This window comes from Hemiscyllium ocellatum, chromosome 6 (assembly GCF_020745735.1).
Source record: "Hemiscyllium ocellatum isolate sHemOce1 chromosome 6, sHemOce1.pat.X.cur, whole genome shotgun sequence".
Classification (NCBI taxonomy): domain Eukaryota; kingdom Metazoa; phylum Chordata; class Chondrichthyes; order Orectolobiformes; family Hemiscylliidae; genus Hemiscyllium; species Hemiscyllium ocellatum.
This window is the reverse complement of record NC_083406.1, coordinates 79,272,741-79,291,157: the sequence shown is the minus strand read 5'-3', so window position 1 is coordinate 79,291,157 and position 18,417 is coordinate 79,272,741. Positions and strand designations below refer to the sequence as shown.

General features: G+C 38.9%; 1 protein-coding gene across 1 annotated transcript in view; it reads right to left on the bottom strand.

Annotated features, from left to right (window-relative positions):
* Window positions 1-1,009: 1,009 nt before the first annotated feature.
* Window positions 1,010-18,417, bottom strand: part of ddx10 (DEAD (Asp-Glu-Ala-Asp) box polypeptide 10) — a 208,004-nt gene continuing 190,596 nt past the window's right edge. Inside the window, exon 18 of the mRNA XM_060826060.1 lies at window positions 1,010-3,110. Coding sequence (XP_060682043.1) covers window positions 2,909-3,110 — 202 coding nt within the window. The 3' untranslated portion in view covers window positions 1,010-2,908. The remainder of the gene's footprint in view (window positions 3,111-18,417) is intronic.

Below are 18,417 nucleotides of genomic sequence, written 5' to 3'. Positions count from 1 at the left end.
ACCACTGGTTCCTACGTGTTCCCCACTATGGCTTGATCCACTTGCTCCCCAGAACCTGATCCAGCAAGGCCTACATCCCCCATGGAGAGGAGATAACCGTACGGTGCTTCTATCAGGCAGCCTGGAGGATGTTTCAAAATACAAAGTCTTTTCAGATTGCACAAACCACTTGATAATGTGCAGTGGATGTGAACAATAGATTCCAAACAAAACAAGTAACTCCTTCAAAGTCAGCTGAATAAATATCTGGCTAGTTACAGGATTGATTTATAAGAACATGGATAGATACCATTGTGTATGTGCTGCTGATATCAACGAAATGTTATATGGCTAACAACTAGGTAGACTATTAGTGGAGGTGAATAGATAAGATAAAATGATGTGGCTTTGTACTGGGAAGAGGCAGCCAGAGCCTTTGATGTACAGCACCTGCACAGTGTAGAAGGACATGGGCACTTTGCTCATTCGATATAACCACATAGTGAAGCAATCTCTCCAAATGAACCTTCTTCAACTTAAACATTTCTGGTTTATATTTGTTAGGATGAAGAATTCCTGCAATGTGGCAGTCCTTCAGGTATTAGTGAAGAGAAGTCAATGTTAGGATAGGGAGAAAAGGGAGTAGATGGATTTCTCAAGAACAAAGTAGACAATACCTGTGACAAGGACAACAGCATACAGACATTTTTGGAGTGAGGGCATATCAAGAGTAATTAATAATTTCATAATCATGAGAATTAAAGAAATGATTTTACATTCACAATCATGTTCCCACTTTTTCTTTGAAGATTTTAGGGAGATTATCGTTATTCATACAAGGAGTTGAACAAATAGAATGCCAATATACCACCTCTTCAAAGGAGAAAGGGATGGAACAAGGAAGTATTAAACTTGTTACAATCAAACATTACAGGATGTAATATAATACAGGACAAGCTTAATAATCATTCAAAAATACAAGTAATTAAAAACTTCAATGGATTTGTTAAAATTCAAACTCCCCATCTGATAAATTTAATATTTAATGATCTTTAATGAAGTAACAATAAAGGAAAGAAAATATATTCAACGTTTGTGGATTTCAAACTTCATGGTCCTCAAACCTAAATCCAGCTTCTTTCCCACATTTGCCAAATCACAAAAATCTCTATCTTTCTCCTGCTCCATTTCAGACTTAGCTCCCCCTTTCCAACTACCCTGGACTCGGTCCCCGAGTTGACATCTGTCCTTTAAAGATGATAACTTATCCAGTCCGGTTGGTGAATTAGTGACAAATGGCTATTAGTTCACAACCCCCTAGTGCATAGAATCACAAACTGCCGTACCCCTTGTTATCAAGCTCTATTGGATCCTCATTCCCTGAGAACTGAGAAAGATTTTCACATTGGTTGTCAAATCTCACTGCCTCCCTTACCTTGCCTAATTTACCCAAGCTGTGTACATCCTCAAATAGCAGCACTAAGTAATTCGGTCCCTTCAGCTTGCTCCAGCATTTGTTGCTGATCTGATTGTAACCTCAAATCTGCATTCCCACCTACCCATTTAGTATTTCACCTCCTTGGCTGACAAGGATCTCCCTGCCTCTGTTATTAAAACATTCAAGCATTCTGCTTCTGCCATCTTTTCAGGATGAGAGTTCCAAAGACACTCAGAAAAGAATTTAGCTCAACTCTGTTTTAAATTGGTGGCCATTGATTTTTAATGGCTTGTAGCTGTAAAAAAAAATTCTCCCATAACAGGAAAGATCCTTTCCTCATCCACCTGTCCCAACTTCCTCAGGATGCTACCTATTTCAATTACCCTTCCAAATTCCAGCAGATACAAGCCTCAAGCTGTCCAACTTTTCCACATTAATTAACCCATTCATTCCCACCATTAGTTTGAAAACCTTTGCTGAACTGCTTCCAACGTAGTTAAATCCTTCATAAAATAAGATAACCAATACTGTACCCAATATTCAGATGTGGTCTCATCAGTGCCCTGCACTGTATACAAAACTGCTGCTACACTAAAACTCTGACCATTATCGTCTTGTCTTCACATTCCTTTCTGCTCAACATCCAGTGGGATTTTTCCACTGTACTTTCTGTATGCAGGGGAAAATGTTGTTACAATTGAAAATGCAAAAATATTAGCAGCAGACAGGAAGTAGCAGTTAATGTGTTGATCTGCTGCATATGCACCTTTATAAACCAATTAGCTGACAGGATTATTATAAGAAAAGTGTGAAGTCATATCACAGAAATAATCACCTACATAAACAAGTGTTAATAACAATTTTCAAGGAAAGGGAACAGGAAGTGAAGAAAGAGAGAGACAAAATCCAATACAACATCTAAATCCTAATCAAGGCTGTGTGTGTGAATGGAACAGACCAACTGCATTGGGAATACATGACACAATTGCACAAATAAAACCTTTTACTTCTTACATATTTTTATCTTAACAGAGTCTAGAAAACTAATTACTATATTTCAATAAGCAAACGAATTAGCAAATTGCTCTTGTCCAGTTCATTTTAGTTTCCATGTATAAGCTAATGACTGTGTATGTATATTGCTTTATTGTAGAGAAAATGATGGCGTAAGATTGAAACATCCAATGTGTGCACAGAGGAATCTATTTGTATTGTTCATACTTGAACCATTATATTTTGCTTGAAATTAAACCGATTTAAGCAAATATGTCAGAAAATTCAAGTCTCTTCGCCTACTGAAGGGTTACAGATTCTTCCCTCCTGCTGTAAAACAGACAATGTCTTGGCAGTCATCTACAGATCCGCAGCAACTTGTTCAGAAAGCATTCATCACTGTCAGACAGCGACCACCTGCTCTGGTTTGATTGCAATAGGATGAACGTGGCCAGCACAGTAAAAGGACTGACCCAGAAAACTGCCTCGGGACTGCAATTAATTTCTGTTCAACAGCTGAAGCACCAGCTCCTCATCTTCAGCCAGAGAGAGACCAGTGTCCAGTGGGCTGTAATCATCAGAGTCACTTTCAGACTTCATTCTCCTCTTCCCCTTTTGAGTTGCCACCGTCATCTCACATTTGTCATTGCTACTATGGCTATCATTTCTCTTCCTTTTGAATTTCCCTTCAGCTGGTTTGCTGCATTAAAAAAAAGATGAAAAATATCAATAACAGACTTTAAAGCGTAGCAACACAATGTGAATCAATTATTTAATTTGAAGGGTGAATTTCAGCATACCAAAAGGAAGGTAATCCACGAGTGGTACAAAGAATATAATCAATATCAGGACTCAATCACTGCCTCTTCTGCGAAGCTTAATTAAGCTGCAAAGACATTCCTACCTTTATTACAGGGTGACTGATTATTAAATATTTCTTCCAATTCAGACAGTACCACATAAATTATAATGCTAATGCATTTACAAAAACAGATTTATTATACTTTCAAAAACAAATGCACATGCAATCAGGACTCATTGGCAGTTAATAAAGTAACTTACCACAAAATAGATATTCTGGCTAAATTAAATCAGCCCATAACATCTACAGCATAGAGGGTTGGTTAGCTTAGTTTACTAGGTGACGAGAATGATACCAAAATCATAAGGTTCAATCCCTGCGCTAGCTGTGATTGTTCATGGAGATTCACCCTACTACACACTTGACATGTAGTGGTGTCTCTTGAATTATGTACAGTATAACTAATTGTTTCTAATGGAAAGAGATGGCTTCATTTCTTTGTGGTTAATCGTCTACCTACAGCATAGAAAGATGACACAACACAGTAGGTCTGTGCCAGAAGTAGTGGTTGACATGAATCTCCTTCCATTCATCTTCAGTTAACCTGATCAGCACAAACTTCTATTCCTTTACCTTCATCTATTTATCTCGGTTGCCCTTAAATGCATTATGCTATAGCCTCAATCTTCAGATTTCAAAATTCTAAACTTGAAAGATCTCATGTACCTCAAATATAACAAAAGTAAGAAAAGTCAATAAAGAATTAGCACACGATCAAGATAAGGTTGAGGACAAAGACATCCTCAAAAAATCTAATTTCTGCTATACTCTCACTGTTCCAATAATTCTGTAATAACATCATCTCAGCTCCTCATCCTGCAGATTCAAACAGTCCATTGTTTTCCTGATCCCACTCTCCAAAACCTGCAACCAATCTCAGCTCATCCAGCACTCTTGCTCTCCCTATTCTGTTTCATGCTGAGTCCTGTTGACCTGAATTCACTCACCTACACTGGCACCCAATACGGAACTGCGTCTATCTTAAAACTCTTCCCATTTCTGCAACTTACTCCAGTCCTATAACACTTCAACGTATCTGCTTTCCTCCAAATTTGTCCTATGTACAATGATTTACATCACCCCACCATTTGTGATGTCTGGTCTTACACTCTGAAAATGTTTTCCTGAAATGTCACTTAAACATACCTCTTTAACCAAGCTTTTGATCTCTATCTCAATATCTCTGGTGGCTTAATGTCAAATTTAGTTTGGCAATACCTTTTTGATGCAACCAGGGAGGTTTTGCCACAATAAAGGCACAAGCAGCTGTTGATATATTAAAAATGATGCCCTGAAACATTTGGATTTGAGGGGAAACTGGAGAATGTGTTGGCTGTTGAGGCTGGAAATTCCATTTGTTCATTTCTGTGACCAAAAACACCAGGATGGACAACTCTTTGCTTCATTCCAGACTCAGAAGCTGATGACTCCAGATACCTATGCCAGTTGTTGTGTTGCAAGTATAAAATACAGCTTCAGTACACTGAGACGTACAAAAGTGGAAAGGCAGAAGTGATCAGTTGCTGTTGGATAAGTGGCTAAAAGAGAATTCAAGATCTTAGATGAATTTTTCGCTACAACCTACTCAAAGATACAACACTGGAATCTGCATTTAAAATTGCCATGTTTAATGTTGTTTTGCTTTAGTATTAAGAAGTTAATGTAATTTTCTTGAGCGCTGTACAACTCAATTTAATGTAGTTTCATGGGCGACCGGATTGGCACCTCACCTGTTCCTTGACTAGTGGCTTACCAACCTCCAAGGTGAGGCTTCCTTTAGCCTTCAGGTTGTGATTTCTCCCCTACTCATGAACTCCCAGTGATGGATTCTCCCCCATTTTCCAACTCTCAGGACTTACTCCAGTCAAAATAATCAAATTCATCGAAACTACTGGAGTCTGGAAGGAACAGGCGAAAGTGAGGACTGCAGATGCTGGAGATCAGAATCAAGATTAGAGTGGTGGTAGAGAAGCACAGCAGGTCAGGCAGCATCCAAGAAGCAGGGAAATCAATGTTTCAGGCAGAAGCCCTTCATCAGGAACGTGGAGCCCTTCATCACCCCATCCTGATGACGGACTCCTGCCAGAAATGTCAATTTTAGCTCTGGAAGAAACAGGCCGGGTTTTAACACAGGGACGAGAAGGTGGCTTTAAATACAAGAACTCCTCTCCTTCCCAGAAAAACACTCAAGCTGCACTAGAATTGACAACGAGGAAATTAAAACTCAAAGAAGTCTTCAAAATGATTCATATCAAATAATGAACAAATTAGGTTTAAAAATAAATTATTAAATGAGCAGATCCATGAGTAAACAAACATCAACTGACTTTACAGTTATTTATTTGGCTTCTTAACATTTGCAACATTAAACTATTTCTGGACTCATTTAAGCAATGCAATAGAAATGAGTTATTTCTCTGTCACAGGGTTTTCTGTCTACTGCCTTAGTTTGACCTTTTAATTCTAATACTGATACTGATACAGAACGCTTTTGGATTAGTTCAGTATACCTTATATATTTTCTGTACTTTAAAGGTTGATGAAATATTTAGGGATTCAGATTTTGAAATAGAGGCAGATAGATGTGGGTTAGCTTTGTGAAGGTAACTTTTTAAGAAAAGTAAGCAAAAAAGTCATTTGGAAGTGACCCAAAGGCATCAATTCCAACAAAGCATGTGAATTCAGTAAAGAGACTGAGAAAACCTTTGTAGTCTTAATTGATGGAATGTTTATGCAGTTGGGTTCAGAACAAATCAGAATGTCAGAATGCTGTGAGGTTAGCATTGACTTCAGAACAGAAAGTTCAAGGTCTCAGTTCAGAAGAATCAGGAGTTCAGTTCAGAAGTTAGAACAGTTTTAGAGTCGAGTTTTAGTTCAGAGGATTTCACTATGCCAACCATTGCTGCAGTTCAGGCAGTTTCCAAGCTACCACAGTATAGATAGAAATCTTCAAGTTATTAGAACTGGAAAAGTTTAGGCCGTCAGATTTGTGAAACATTCATGCCAGCAAACATAGCAAGTTTTGGAAAGGGATCATAAAACTATCTTTACCATCCAAGGAGAAGAAAATGGGGAGAGTTGGTTAAGTAAAATCTAGTTGAGACAGGAGTGAAATTTCTCTGGAACTGAGATTCTATAAAAGGATAATGTTGAGGAACAGCCGAGAACATACTTTGCTGTTTGCGTTAAAATGTAACTGTCACTTTTTAAATAGAGTTTATTTCTGTGTAATATGTAAAAAATGAACTTTTTGAACAATACCAATATGAAAATAATTTATTCAGTAACACCATTTGACCTATTTTCCAAGATGCAAGAAATTATTCATTTTCTACAATCACAAGTTAATTAGTTAGAAATCTTCACACTTCATTCAAGTGCTCACTCGCTACTTTTCTTAAAGCAGGTTAAAAGAATTTGATAAAATTACACAAATCAAAAATAAAATATTCTCACTCCATGTGTTTCTACATTGGCAAATGAGGTGGACTATATTAATGTCCCCATTTCTACAGAGTCCAATTTGAAGGGCCAAATTCTTCAGTGAGAAAAGTCAGGTAACATATCTCACATCAACATATTGGTTATGCCTCCTCAGGGGCTACCCAACAGATCTTTGAACCTCCAACCACTTTTTCACCCATGCCAAGTTATCAAAATGACACTTTACCAAAGTCACAAAAGGCATCTCTTGTGACTGTGGCAAATTAAACTATTGCTCTTCTGCCTTCTCAACTTGTCTGCAGCCTTTGGCATGTACTATCACATGTAATAATATCTCTCCCACTGACTCCCGACTAAGTGGCAATGTATTCACCTGGTTCATTCTTATGCGTCCAATCGCAACCAGCTAAGTACCTGCAATTGGTTTTGTTTCCCATTCCCACATTGTTACCTCAGGTGTCCAACACAAAGGGTCTGACCTCGGCCTCGTTTTTATCAACTCCTTGCTGCCTCACAGTGATATCATCCAGGAAACCTTTTACCTTTTTGACATGCAACTTAATCAATAATCCATAAAGACCCCATTAGAGATACAAAAGAAAAGGTAAGCTTTGTGGAAAAAGGTGCTCACTTAAAAGAAGAAATGCTCTTTTTGACAATAGGATAATTGAAGGCCACTGCTGGTTGTTCAATACCCTTCCTTTCTGGTTGGTACAGGGGCTATGACTGATCTTTTATGTTGTCCTGATCCAGCTTCATTAGGTTGACTCTTGAATCTAATTTTTTCCTTTAGAACTGCAACACCTTGTTTACCTTTGCTCTACCCCTTGGCATGTAACTTTAGTTTTACAGTTTCTCATTCACCTATGAAAGTAAAGAAAAGTAATTAGCCTGAATAAAGAATACTACAGTATTGCTTAGTAACGTTAAAAAGGTAATTTATCTGCAAATAAAATCACAAAGCACTCATGGATAAAAATTACAGAATCCACAGATGTATCACAGAAATAATGAAACAATATCTTCACAAATAGAGAGACTACAAAGAAAGGTTGCTGACAGCTAGCAAATGTCTACTGCATAGTTTCTGCTTGCGTTCAAGTTTATATGATTGAAAGAACAATTCAGTACCCTCCGCAGATAATAGCTTGTGAGCAAGTTGGAAACTGAAATTTATGTCGAAGAATTGAAAACAGATGTGGGTGGAAAGAGTAGAATGGAGTGAGTTGAGATAAAGGGAACATTTTTCAAAAATGGCAGAATGTGACAAGTGGTGTTCCATATATATTAAATAAAATAGTGACTAGTGTATCCACATATGCAGAAGGCACTAAATTGAATGAAAATCCTACAATTGGAAGCAGGCTGATTAAGGATTCGGATAAAACAGTGTTAGATGGTATTCAAAATTAGGTGGTGTGAAATTATTCACTTTAGAGCTGAGAATGACTAATTTCCAAATAGAAGATTTCTGAGACATGAAAAAGCTGTAGAAAGAAGTATCCATGTATGCTGATTATTAAAGTTAATGCTTGGAGAAAAACAACGTGGGCGGCACGGTGGCACAGTGGTTAGCACTGCTGCCTCACAGCGCCTGAGACCCGGGTTCAATTCCCGACTCAGGCGACTGACTGTGTGGAGTTTGCACGTTCTCCCCGTGTCTGCGTGGGTTTCCTCCGGGTGCTCCGGTTTCCTCCCACTGTCCAAAGATGTGCGGGTCAGGTGAATTGGCCATGCTAAATTGCCCGTAGTGTTAGGTAAGGGGTAAATGTAGGGGTATGGGTGGGTTGCGCTTCGGCGGGTCGGTGTGGACTTGTTGGGCCGAAGGGCCTGTTTCCACACTGTAAGTCTAATCTAAAAAAAACTCTAAAAGACTAATAGGGCATTCCACTTTATCTCAAAAGGAATGGAACATAAAAGTGATGAATTTGTGCAAAACTTGATCAAACCCCACTTGAAGCACTACAACCTGAGGGATACAACCCGAGGAAAGCTACATACTAAAGAGGGCTTAAAGCAGTGGTTTACAAACTTTTTTAGTTGAGGAACACTAATATATTGCAAAATTCTGGACAAATCCAATTCTCTCCTTCCAACTATTTATTTATACGTCATAAAATAAAAACGATAATGAATCTTAACACTGCTGTTTGACTGAAAATGTATACATCTGTAATCATTGTTCTTTTGTTGTATGTAAGAATAATATATCATGAAAAAAATTGATAAAGTTTTCAGATAAATTTAAAATTACATACAATCTCTAGAGATGTCTGTGGAACCATGATTAAAAATGATTGCTTTAATGGGTTGAATTTAGAGAACAGGTTACAGAATATTAGTTTGCATTCGTGATAGTTTAGGTGAAGCATTGATACAGAATCATAGAATCTCTACATTGTGGAAGCAGGCCATTCAGCCCATTGAGTCCACAGTGAACTTCCAAACAGCATCCCAACCTGACCTAACCATTGCTGTAACTCTATTTCTGATGGCTAATCCCCTTGGCCTGCACATCCCTGGACACTATGAGCAATTTAGCACTGCCAAACCACCTAACCTGCACATCTTCAGACTGTGGGAGGAATGTGCAAACTCCACACAGACAGTTGCCCTAGGCTGAAATCGAACTCAGGCACTATGAAACAGTAGTGCTAACCACTAGGCAGAAGTGGGTACTGCAGATGCTGGAGATTCGAGTGGTGCTGGAAAATCACAGCAGGTCAGGCAGCATCAGAGGAGCAGGAAAAATCGACATTTCAGGCAAAAGCCCTTCATCGGGAAATCCCACTTGAAACAGTGCTAACCACTGAGCTACCTTGCCACCCTAGTCAAGGTCTTTAAACTAATAGCTTTTTAATAGGATAATTGTGGTGGTGTGGTGGGATCCGTTAGTCTCGTGAGACCATGGATCTGCGTCTGGGAAGCCTTGCTTCAATGTTTTTTGGTACAGCAGTGTCTGTCATGGCTGTAGAAGCCCAGATGGCAGTGGCAGTCTCAGCTGCAACGACTGCACTTGAAGGTGATGTCCTCCAGTGTTGTCTTGGTGCTATTTTCTTGGTGGTGCTTTTCTTCAGCAGCAAGCCTCTGTTTCTCTTGTCCTCTTTTTAGACCTCTGCGTAATTCCAGCATTGTTGGAGCAGGTGGAAGAGAATGGATATCCGGGCGTGGGCCAGGACCTCATTGTTGGTGACTCAATAGGTCCACTTGATGTCCAGGATATGCCTGCCCCCAAATGCCTCTTTAAAAGCTTCTGAGTGGTACATCTATTAAAAGTCACGACACTGAAACTGTTAAATTTTGTGAATAAGAGTATGAAGGAACATGGATCAAAGATGAATAAATTAAACTGAGGTATAGAGCAATCACGAAAGGAACAAGAGTAGGCCAATCAACCTGTCACGCCTGCTCAGCTATTCAGTTCAATCTTGGATATCATCTATGTTCAATGCCACTTTCACACATCACCTCCATTCTCCGTAATGTAATTAGTCTCTATAAATCTATTGATTTTCATCTTGAACATGAGTAAGTTCTCAGCCCATTGGGTAGAGAATTCCAAAGAATTAGAAAAAAAACTCTGAAAAAATTCCTTTATGGCTCAGTTTTAAACAGCACATCCACTTATCTTAAGATATGTCCCCTGGTTATAGACCCACCTAGCTAAGGAAAACACCTACATTCACCTTGTTATACCTTTGAAGCATTTTGTATTTTTTAAAAAAAAGTCACCCCATATTCTTCAAAAGATACAGAATGCAGATCCCACTTCATCAATTTCTCCTCTTCAGACGATCCCACCATCCCAGGGATTAGTCCAGTGAATGGTGTGTCCTCCCCCAGATTATTGTCATTGGCAATCACTCGCTAATGAGTATGATTGTCCATTTAGGAAATTCCATGTCACTAGTCATGGATTTTGTGGGCTGATGAGCCTGATCCTAGATGCTTCCCCACGTAAGGAGACCAAAATTATAGACACTACTCCAACTGAGGTCTGACCAAGGATCTGTACAATTGTAGCAAGACACCTATACTCCTATATACAAATCCCCTTACTATGAAGGTCAACATACATTTGCTTTCCTTATTAATTTGTTACAGTTGCATGCCAGCCTTAGGGACTTGTGAATACCCAGGTCACTTTGGACATCAATACTGCCTGATCTCTCAGCATTTAAGAAAGATTTTGCTTTATTTTGTTTTTCTCCACTAAAGTAAATAATTTTACACATTCCCATTATATTCTCCCTGCATTCACTTAGCCTGTCCAAGCTCCCTTGAAGCTGCCTTACATCCTCCTCACAATGTACACTCTCTAGTTCGATGCTGTCGGTAAAGTCAGAAATATTACAAACAGGCCACATGACCAAATCATTTATAAAGATTGTGAACAGCTCCAACTTAGCACTAAGCTTTGTGGCAGCCATTAGTAAGAGTCGGCCAGAGATTGATCTGTTTTCATTTTCTCTGCTTTCTGTCTGTTAATCAATTCTCAATCTCGACTAGTACACTATCCACTAACGCATGTATTCGAATTTTATTTTCTAACATCCCATATGGGATCTTATCAAAGGCCTTTTGAACATCCATACACACAACATTAATTTATTTTCCTTTACCTATGCTAAAAAATAAAAAAATCCATAAAAAACTCCAATAAATTTGTCAAGAGGTCCCTTTTATAATCTTAAAATAAAAATACTGCAGACACTGGGAATTTGAATTAAAAATTGAAAATGCTATAGAAACTCAGGACTGTCAGTATCTGCTGTGAGAGAAACACAGCTAATATTTCGTGTTTGTTATGACATCTGTTCAGAACTGTTTTCTTCTAGCCCTTTGACATGGTTCTCCATTCTGATCCTACTTGCTGCTTGTCTTTCCTTCGTCTAACTGAGAGTCTCCTGTTCTTAACCTCTTATGGAAGGCAGAGAATGAAGGCAAGAGGGAGCAAAATAAATGAGACATGGCAATGGAGAGTACACTAAGGAGGCAAGGCACACAGTTGGCATAAGGTTCATAAATGCATCTATGTGACAAAGTTATATTCCTTCTCAAGACTGTTCATCTTGTATTTAATTCAGTATTATAATTGTTTTTAATGATCATTTTCCGCTGAATCTAAAATACTTCATGGTTGTATTTAATCATAGTTACACAAGACCATTATGCAAACAAAGTTAAAATCAATAAAACCAGCCATATTCATTAAAAAGACAGTCCACAATATGCAGCATTACAGTCACTGAATGAAATCAGTTGTCTCATTAAGCTATATCACCAGTACTTCAACGCAGCTACACTTTAAAGTGGGAGCTCCATAATAATAAAAAAACAGCTAATGAGGACCCTTTCTACCAAGGGAATTCTGTATAATGCAAGGGTTTCTCACCGTCACACAATGATTTCGTTCTTTGTCTCTTGCAACACTGATACTAATTGTTATGTTCTCAAAGCTTTGATATCTCATTTTCAAATATAACCTACTGGATTTGACTAAGCTGTTAAAGACTAATAATTACAATCTATTGAATAAGGCTTTTCATGTCATCTGCACTGAGCTGCTTTAACAAGTTAAAAGACAGCATCATTAATCACTCTACACCAATTTATCAAATGACCGGTAGTTAATCTAGTGAGGATTTCGACACAGATAACATCTCAAGATAACAGATTCATTATGGTTTTTGCTGAATTAACCCGCCTTTGCAGAGGGTAACAGCAGAGGCATTGCAAGTAGTCAGCAACCCCAGTTCAGAAGATTAGCAGTCTAAACAGCACTGCCCATGCGTCCCATATTTTATAAATATAGGTGCATGAATGTTGGGAAAGACAGGATCAGGCTTTGCGGTCATCCCTGCATGGAAAGGTTCACATAAATATGTGTTACTATGCAACCATACTCAAGGAGAGAGGAAAAACTGCTAGGGATTAACTGAATTTAAATTCCACAAGCTGCTGCAGAAGTATTTAAATCCCTATCCCAGAACATTAGGCTTGGCCTCCAGATAACTGGTCTAGCAACAAGACCAGTACTGTACACTACTGCCTGGATGACTGAAGGATGACATGTACAACCAGCATGTTAGAGCACACATAATGCTGCAAGTTTTTAATAAAACTGACTTCCATTGTTTAAACTGAAATTTAAACAAAAGGAACACAAAAACAGTACCAGTCAATTAATCTGCACATTTTATCAAAATATGATCAACTTTTTGTAAATTTTCAAACCTCAGAAAATAATTTGAGTTTAGTCAACAGCTTTGGTTTTGGAGTACTACTTACTAAACATTGAATTTTTAATGCATTTGCTATTCGTGTTAGCTGTTTTTGTATTTACAATGGATAGTTTGCAGCTAGAACAATCCATTTTGCAACATGAGCTAATCACGCAGACAGGAACTTGTGGCACAAGACCACTAGGACCATTCAGAACTGCAGGGCTAGCCTGCATTGAAATGCCTAACAACACAAATACAATTTTAAGGGAACAGCATTGAATCATTGCTCATATCTAATGCATATTATGAAGGACTAAAGATCAGTGAACTTAATCTTAATTGACCAATAGAATAATGTTTCTGATATTATTATGGCTAGAAAACTTTAGCTATACATTATATAGTTATTATTTCACTGACAGACATTAGTTAGATTACATGTCTTTAAAGCAAATGTGCGGCTTTTCCCGAGGGGATTTTGGCAATAGCTAGATAAACCTACAGCAAAACTTGCATTCAAACTGGAATGAGTTTTGGTCTATTTGATGCTCTGGAAATTTTGGCCTATCCACAAAGATGTGCAGCATGGAAACAGACGCTTTGGTCCAACCCGTCCATGCCAACCAGATATCACAACCCAATCTTGTCCCACTTGCCAGCACCCGGCCCATATTCTTCCAAACCCTTCCTATTCATATACCCATCCAAATGCCTCTTAAATGGTGCAATTGTACCACTTCCACCACTTTCTCTGACAGCTCATTCCATACACGTACCACCCTCAGTGTGAAAGCTTTGACTCTTAGGTCTCTTTTATATTTTTCCCCTCTCACCTTAAACCTATGCCCTCTAGTTCTGGATTTCCCCAACACAGGAAAAACACTGTCTATTTGTCCTATCCATGTGCCCCTCATGATTTTATAAACCTCTGTAAAAGCTCCAGAGAAAACAGCCCCAGCTTGTTCAAACTCTCCCTATAGCTCAAATCCTACAACCCTGGCAACATCCTTCTGAACACTTTCAAGTTTCACAACATCCTTTTGATAGGAAGGAGACCAGATTTGCACAAAGTATTCAAAAAGTGGTCTAACCAATGTCCTGTATAGCCACAACATGATCTCCCAACTCCTGTACTTAATACTCTTGACCAATAAAGGAATGCATACCAAATACCTTCTTCACTATCCTATCTACCTGCAACTCCACTTTCAAGGAGCTATGAACCTGCACTCCAAGGTCTCTTTGTTCAGCAACACTCCCTAGGACCTTACCATTAAGTACATACATTTTGCTAAGATTTGCTTTTCCTAAATGCAGCACATCGCATTTATCTGAATTGAACTCCATCTGCACTCCTCAGCCCATTGGCCCTTCTGATCAAAATCCCATTGTAATTCGAGGTAACCTCCTTCGCTATCCACTACACCTCCAATTTTGGTGTCATCTGCCAAACTTACTAACAATACCTCTTATATTCACATCCAAATCATTTATATAAATGACAAAAAGAAGTGGACTCAGCACCGATTCTTGTGGCAGTCCACTGGTCACAAGCCTCCAGTCTGAAAAACAACTGTCCACCACAACCCTCTTGTCTTCTACCTTTGAACCAGTTCTGTATCCAAATGGCTAGTTCTCTCCGTATTCCGTGAGGTCTAACCTTCCTAACCAATCTCCCATGGGGAATCTTGTCAAATGTCTTACTGAAGTCCATACAAATCACGGCAACTGCTTTGCCCTCATCAATCCTCTTTGTTACTTCTTGAAAAAAACACTCAATCAAGCTCGCGTGACATGTTTTCCCACGCACGAAGCCACGTTGACTATCCCTAATCAGTCCTTGCCTTTACAAATACATGTACATCCTGTGCCTCCAACAACTTGCACACAACCAACGTCACGCGCACTGGTCTATAGTTCCCTGACTTGTCCTTACTCTACCCTTCTTAAATAGTGCCACCATGTTAGCCAACCTCCAGTCTTCCAGAACCTCACCTGTAACTATCGATGATACAAATATCTTAGCAAGAGGCCCAGCAATCACCTCCCTAGCTTTCAACAGAATTCTGGACACACCTGAATCAGGTCTTGCAGATTTACCCACTTTTATGCGTTTCAAGACATCCAGCACTTCCTCCTCTGTAACATGGACATTTCAAGATGTCACCATCTATTTCCCTACATTCTATATCTTCCATGTCCTTTTTCACAGTAAATACTGATGCAAAAATACTCATTTAGTATCTCCCCCATTTTCTGCGGCTCCACACAAAGGCTGCCTTGCTGATCTTTGAGGTGCCCTATTCCCTCTCTAGTTACCCTTTTGTCCTTAATGTATGCGTAAAAAACCTCTGGATTCTCTTTAACCATGTTTGCCAAAGCTATCTCATGCCCCCTTTTTGCCCTCCTGATTTCCTTAAATATACTCCTACTGCCTTTATACACTAAAGATTCACTCAATCTCTTCTGTCTGTACCTGACATCTACTTCCTTTCTTTTTCTTGCCAAACTCTCAAATTTCTTTCGTCATCCAGCATTCCCTACACCTACCAGCCTTTCCTTTCTCCCTAACAGGAATATACTGTCTCTGGACTCTCATTATGTCGTTTCCCATTTTCCAGCCATCCCTTTACCTGAGAACATCTGCCTCCAATCAGCTTTTGAAAGTTCTTACCTAATACCATCAAAATTAGCCTTGTTCTGATTTAGAACTTCAACTTTTAAATCTGGTCTATTCTTTTCCATCACTATTTTAAAATTAATAGAATTATGGTCACTGGCCCCAAAGTGCTCCCCCACTAACACTCAGCCACCTGCCCTGCCTTATTTCCCAAAAGTAGGTCAAGTTTTGGTCCTTCTCTAGTAGGTACATCCACATGTTGAATCAGAAAATTTTCTTGTACACACTTAAATTCTTCTCCACATAAACCCTAAATATTATGGCAGTCCCAGTCTATGTTTGGAAAGTTAAAATCCCCTACCATAACCACCCTGTTACTCTTACAGATAACTTAGATCCCTTTACAAATTTGTTTCTCAATTTCCTTCTGACTATTGGGTCTATAATACATCCCAATAAGGTGATCATCCCTTTCTTACTTCTCAGTTCCACCCAAAAACTTCCCTGGATGAATTTCCAGAAATGTCCATCCTCCGTACAGCTGTAATGCTATCCCTAAACAAAAATGCCACTCCCCCTCCTCTCTTGTCTCCCTTTCTATCCTTCCTGTAGCATTTGTATCCTGGAACATTAAGCTGCCATCTTGTCCATCCTGGAGACATGTTTCTGTAATTGCTATGATATCCCAATCCCATGTTCCTAACCATGCCCTGAGTTTATCTGCCTTTCCTGCTAGGCCTCTTACATTGAAATAACTGCAGTTTAATTTATCAGTCCTACCGTGTTCTCTGTTTTGTGCCTGTGTGTCCTGACTGTTTGACTCATTTCTTTCCTCAACTGTAACGGTCTCAGAGTGACCTCGTTCCTCACTATCTCCATGCGTTGCATCTTACCTCCCATCACATCTTACTAATTTAAATCCTCCCAAGTAGCTCTAACAAATCTCCCTGCCAGTATATTAGCCCCCTTCCAATTGAGGTGCAAACTGTCCTTCTTTAAGGTCACTCTACCCCATCTTGGTGAGAAATAGATTATGGGAAGGGTACGAGAGCTTGATCTGGAAAGTATAGTTTGTGTGTGAAGGCTCACCCTTCGTCTCTGAATGATGTCATTAAAATATAAGATGCCAGTACTGACTTTGGAAAACTCCAGCCATGATCATACATGAACTAAAGAAAAGCCCGTGCATGAGAAACATTTATTGCAATGGTCCAGAAGTAGAAACATGCATTGATAGTCTCATGGCAACAACAGAAAAGCTGATGGACGAAGAGAATGTGATCACCCATTCTGTATGAGTGTGAGGAGGGATAATGCAGCATGGTTGCAATCACCGTAAATATCCAATGTGACTGTAGGTGCATTTGGTGTTGTAGACTGGGCAGAAATCAGACAGAAGGCATTCAAATAGGGAGCTGCCGAGAAGCTGAGGTCACTCCAGTGCATGAAGCAGTGAATCTATGACATCAGAGATGAAGAAAGATGTCCTCTACAGGCAAACTGCCATTTTGAAAGTAAATTACAAGTAAATCTTGGTTTCTGTGATCACCTTGGAGGAGTAAGATTGGTTAAGAAGAAATAAATGTGGTAAATAGTCCAGCCAGTTTTGACAGTTGGCCAGTCAGTAACTCAGTACCCTCTGTTCAAGGGCAAAGGTTTGAAAACTAAACACCCCATAATGCCTCTCCACATCCAGGCAATAGAAGTTCCAATATTTCATTCTCCCAAGATTTGCAGGGTTATTTCCCCCTTTCTCTCCAATATCTCAGATAACATTTTTAGTCAAAATGTTGCAGCACTTAAGTCCTTTCTTAGAAGCTTTCTGCTTTCTTATTTCTTCCCACTTTCCGAAGCTTCCTCAACTTTCCTGTGATCCTCGTCACCCCTAGTTAACTTATTTGCAAAATAATAACTCACAGAAAGAGGCTCATGCCAAGACACTGCTTGCCCAAGAAAGAATAGACCAGTTTAAAAGACCTCACCATAGTGTATACAAAGATCCCTTCTTATAAATTATGGACTTAATAATGCCAACTTGGTCTTAATTCAGGATTTTATCTAATGACAAAACCAATGTTACTCCTTCCCAATGGACTCTGGTTATCTTTTTGTTCAAGGGCAAACTTGGAATGTTTCTTGTAAGTCAATCATGAAGGAAGAATTTATTTTGTTGAAGCAGACAAATTTCCACTGCACGAATACATGGCTGACGATTTTAAGTCAGTAAAAATAAAACCATGTTAAAAACTTTGAATTGAAATGAATTTTTGAACCCAGGGCACAATGCAGCTAAATGCCAGAAAAATAATAAAATATCTGATGGCAGAAATGGAATTTAGGGATAAAAAGAGAGGATTAAAAGGGAAAGCAGTGAACTATTTCAGCTGGTATTTGATTTAGTACAATCTTGTCAATGGTTAAGAAAGATATAGATTTATAATCCTAATCAATTGCTCAAAGGACATTAAAATCCATCCCCCTTTTACAAAAAGAGGCCACTCCATCTAGATGTAATGCTTTTAAAAGTGAGTAGTGATGAAAAAAGACAGCTTGTTGAAGGCTCGTCTTGTACTCAACAGAACATTTCACAAGAAATTCAAACAGCCTAGCTGTTAACTGTCAATCAACATTAACAAATACATTCGCCATGGCAACAATGAGAGTCCACCAGCCAACCAAGCAGTTCTCCTCTCATGCAGTATAAATGTTGCTTGAACCCATTTTCTCTTAAAAATATCTTGGTCAGCAAGGTGAAAAGCTTCGAAAATCATTTTGCAGCAATACTGAAATTCTGCACGAGCAAAATAGCTCAAAGTGGCAGTTATACAATTTTTTATGAAGTGTTAACCCGTTT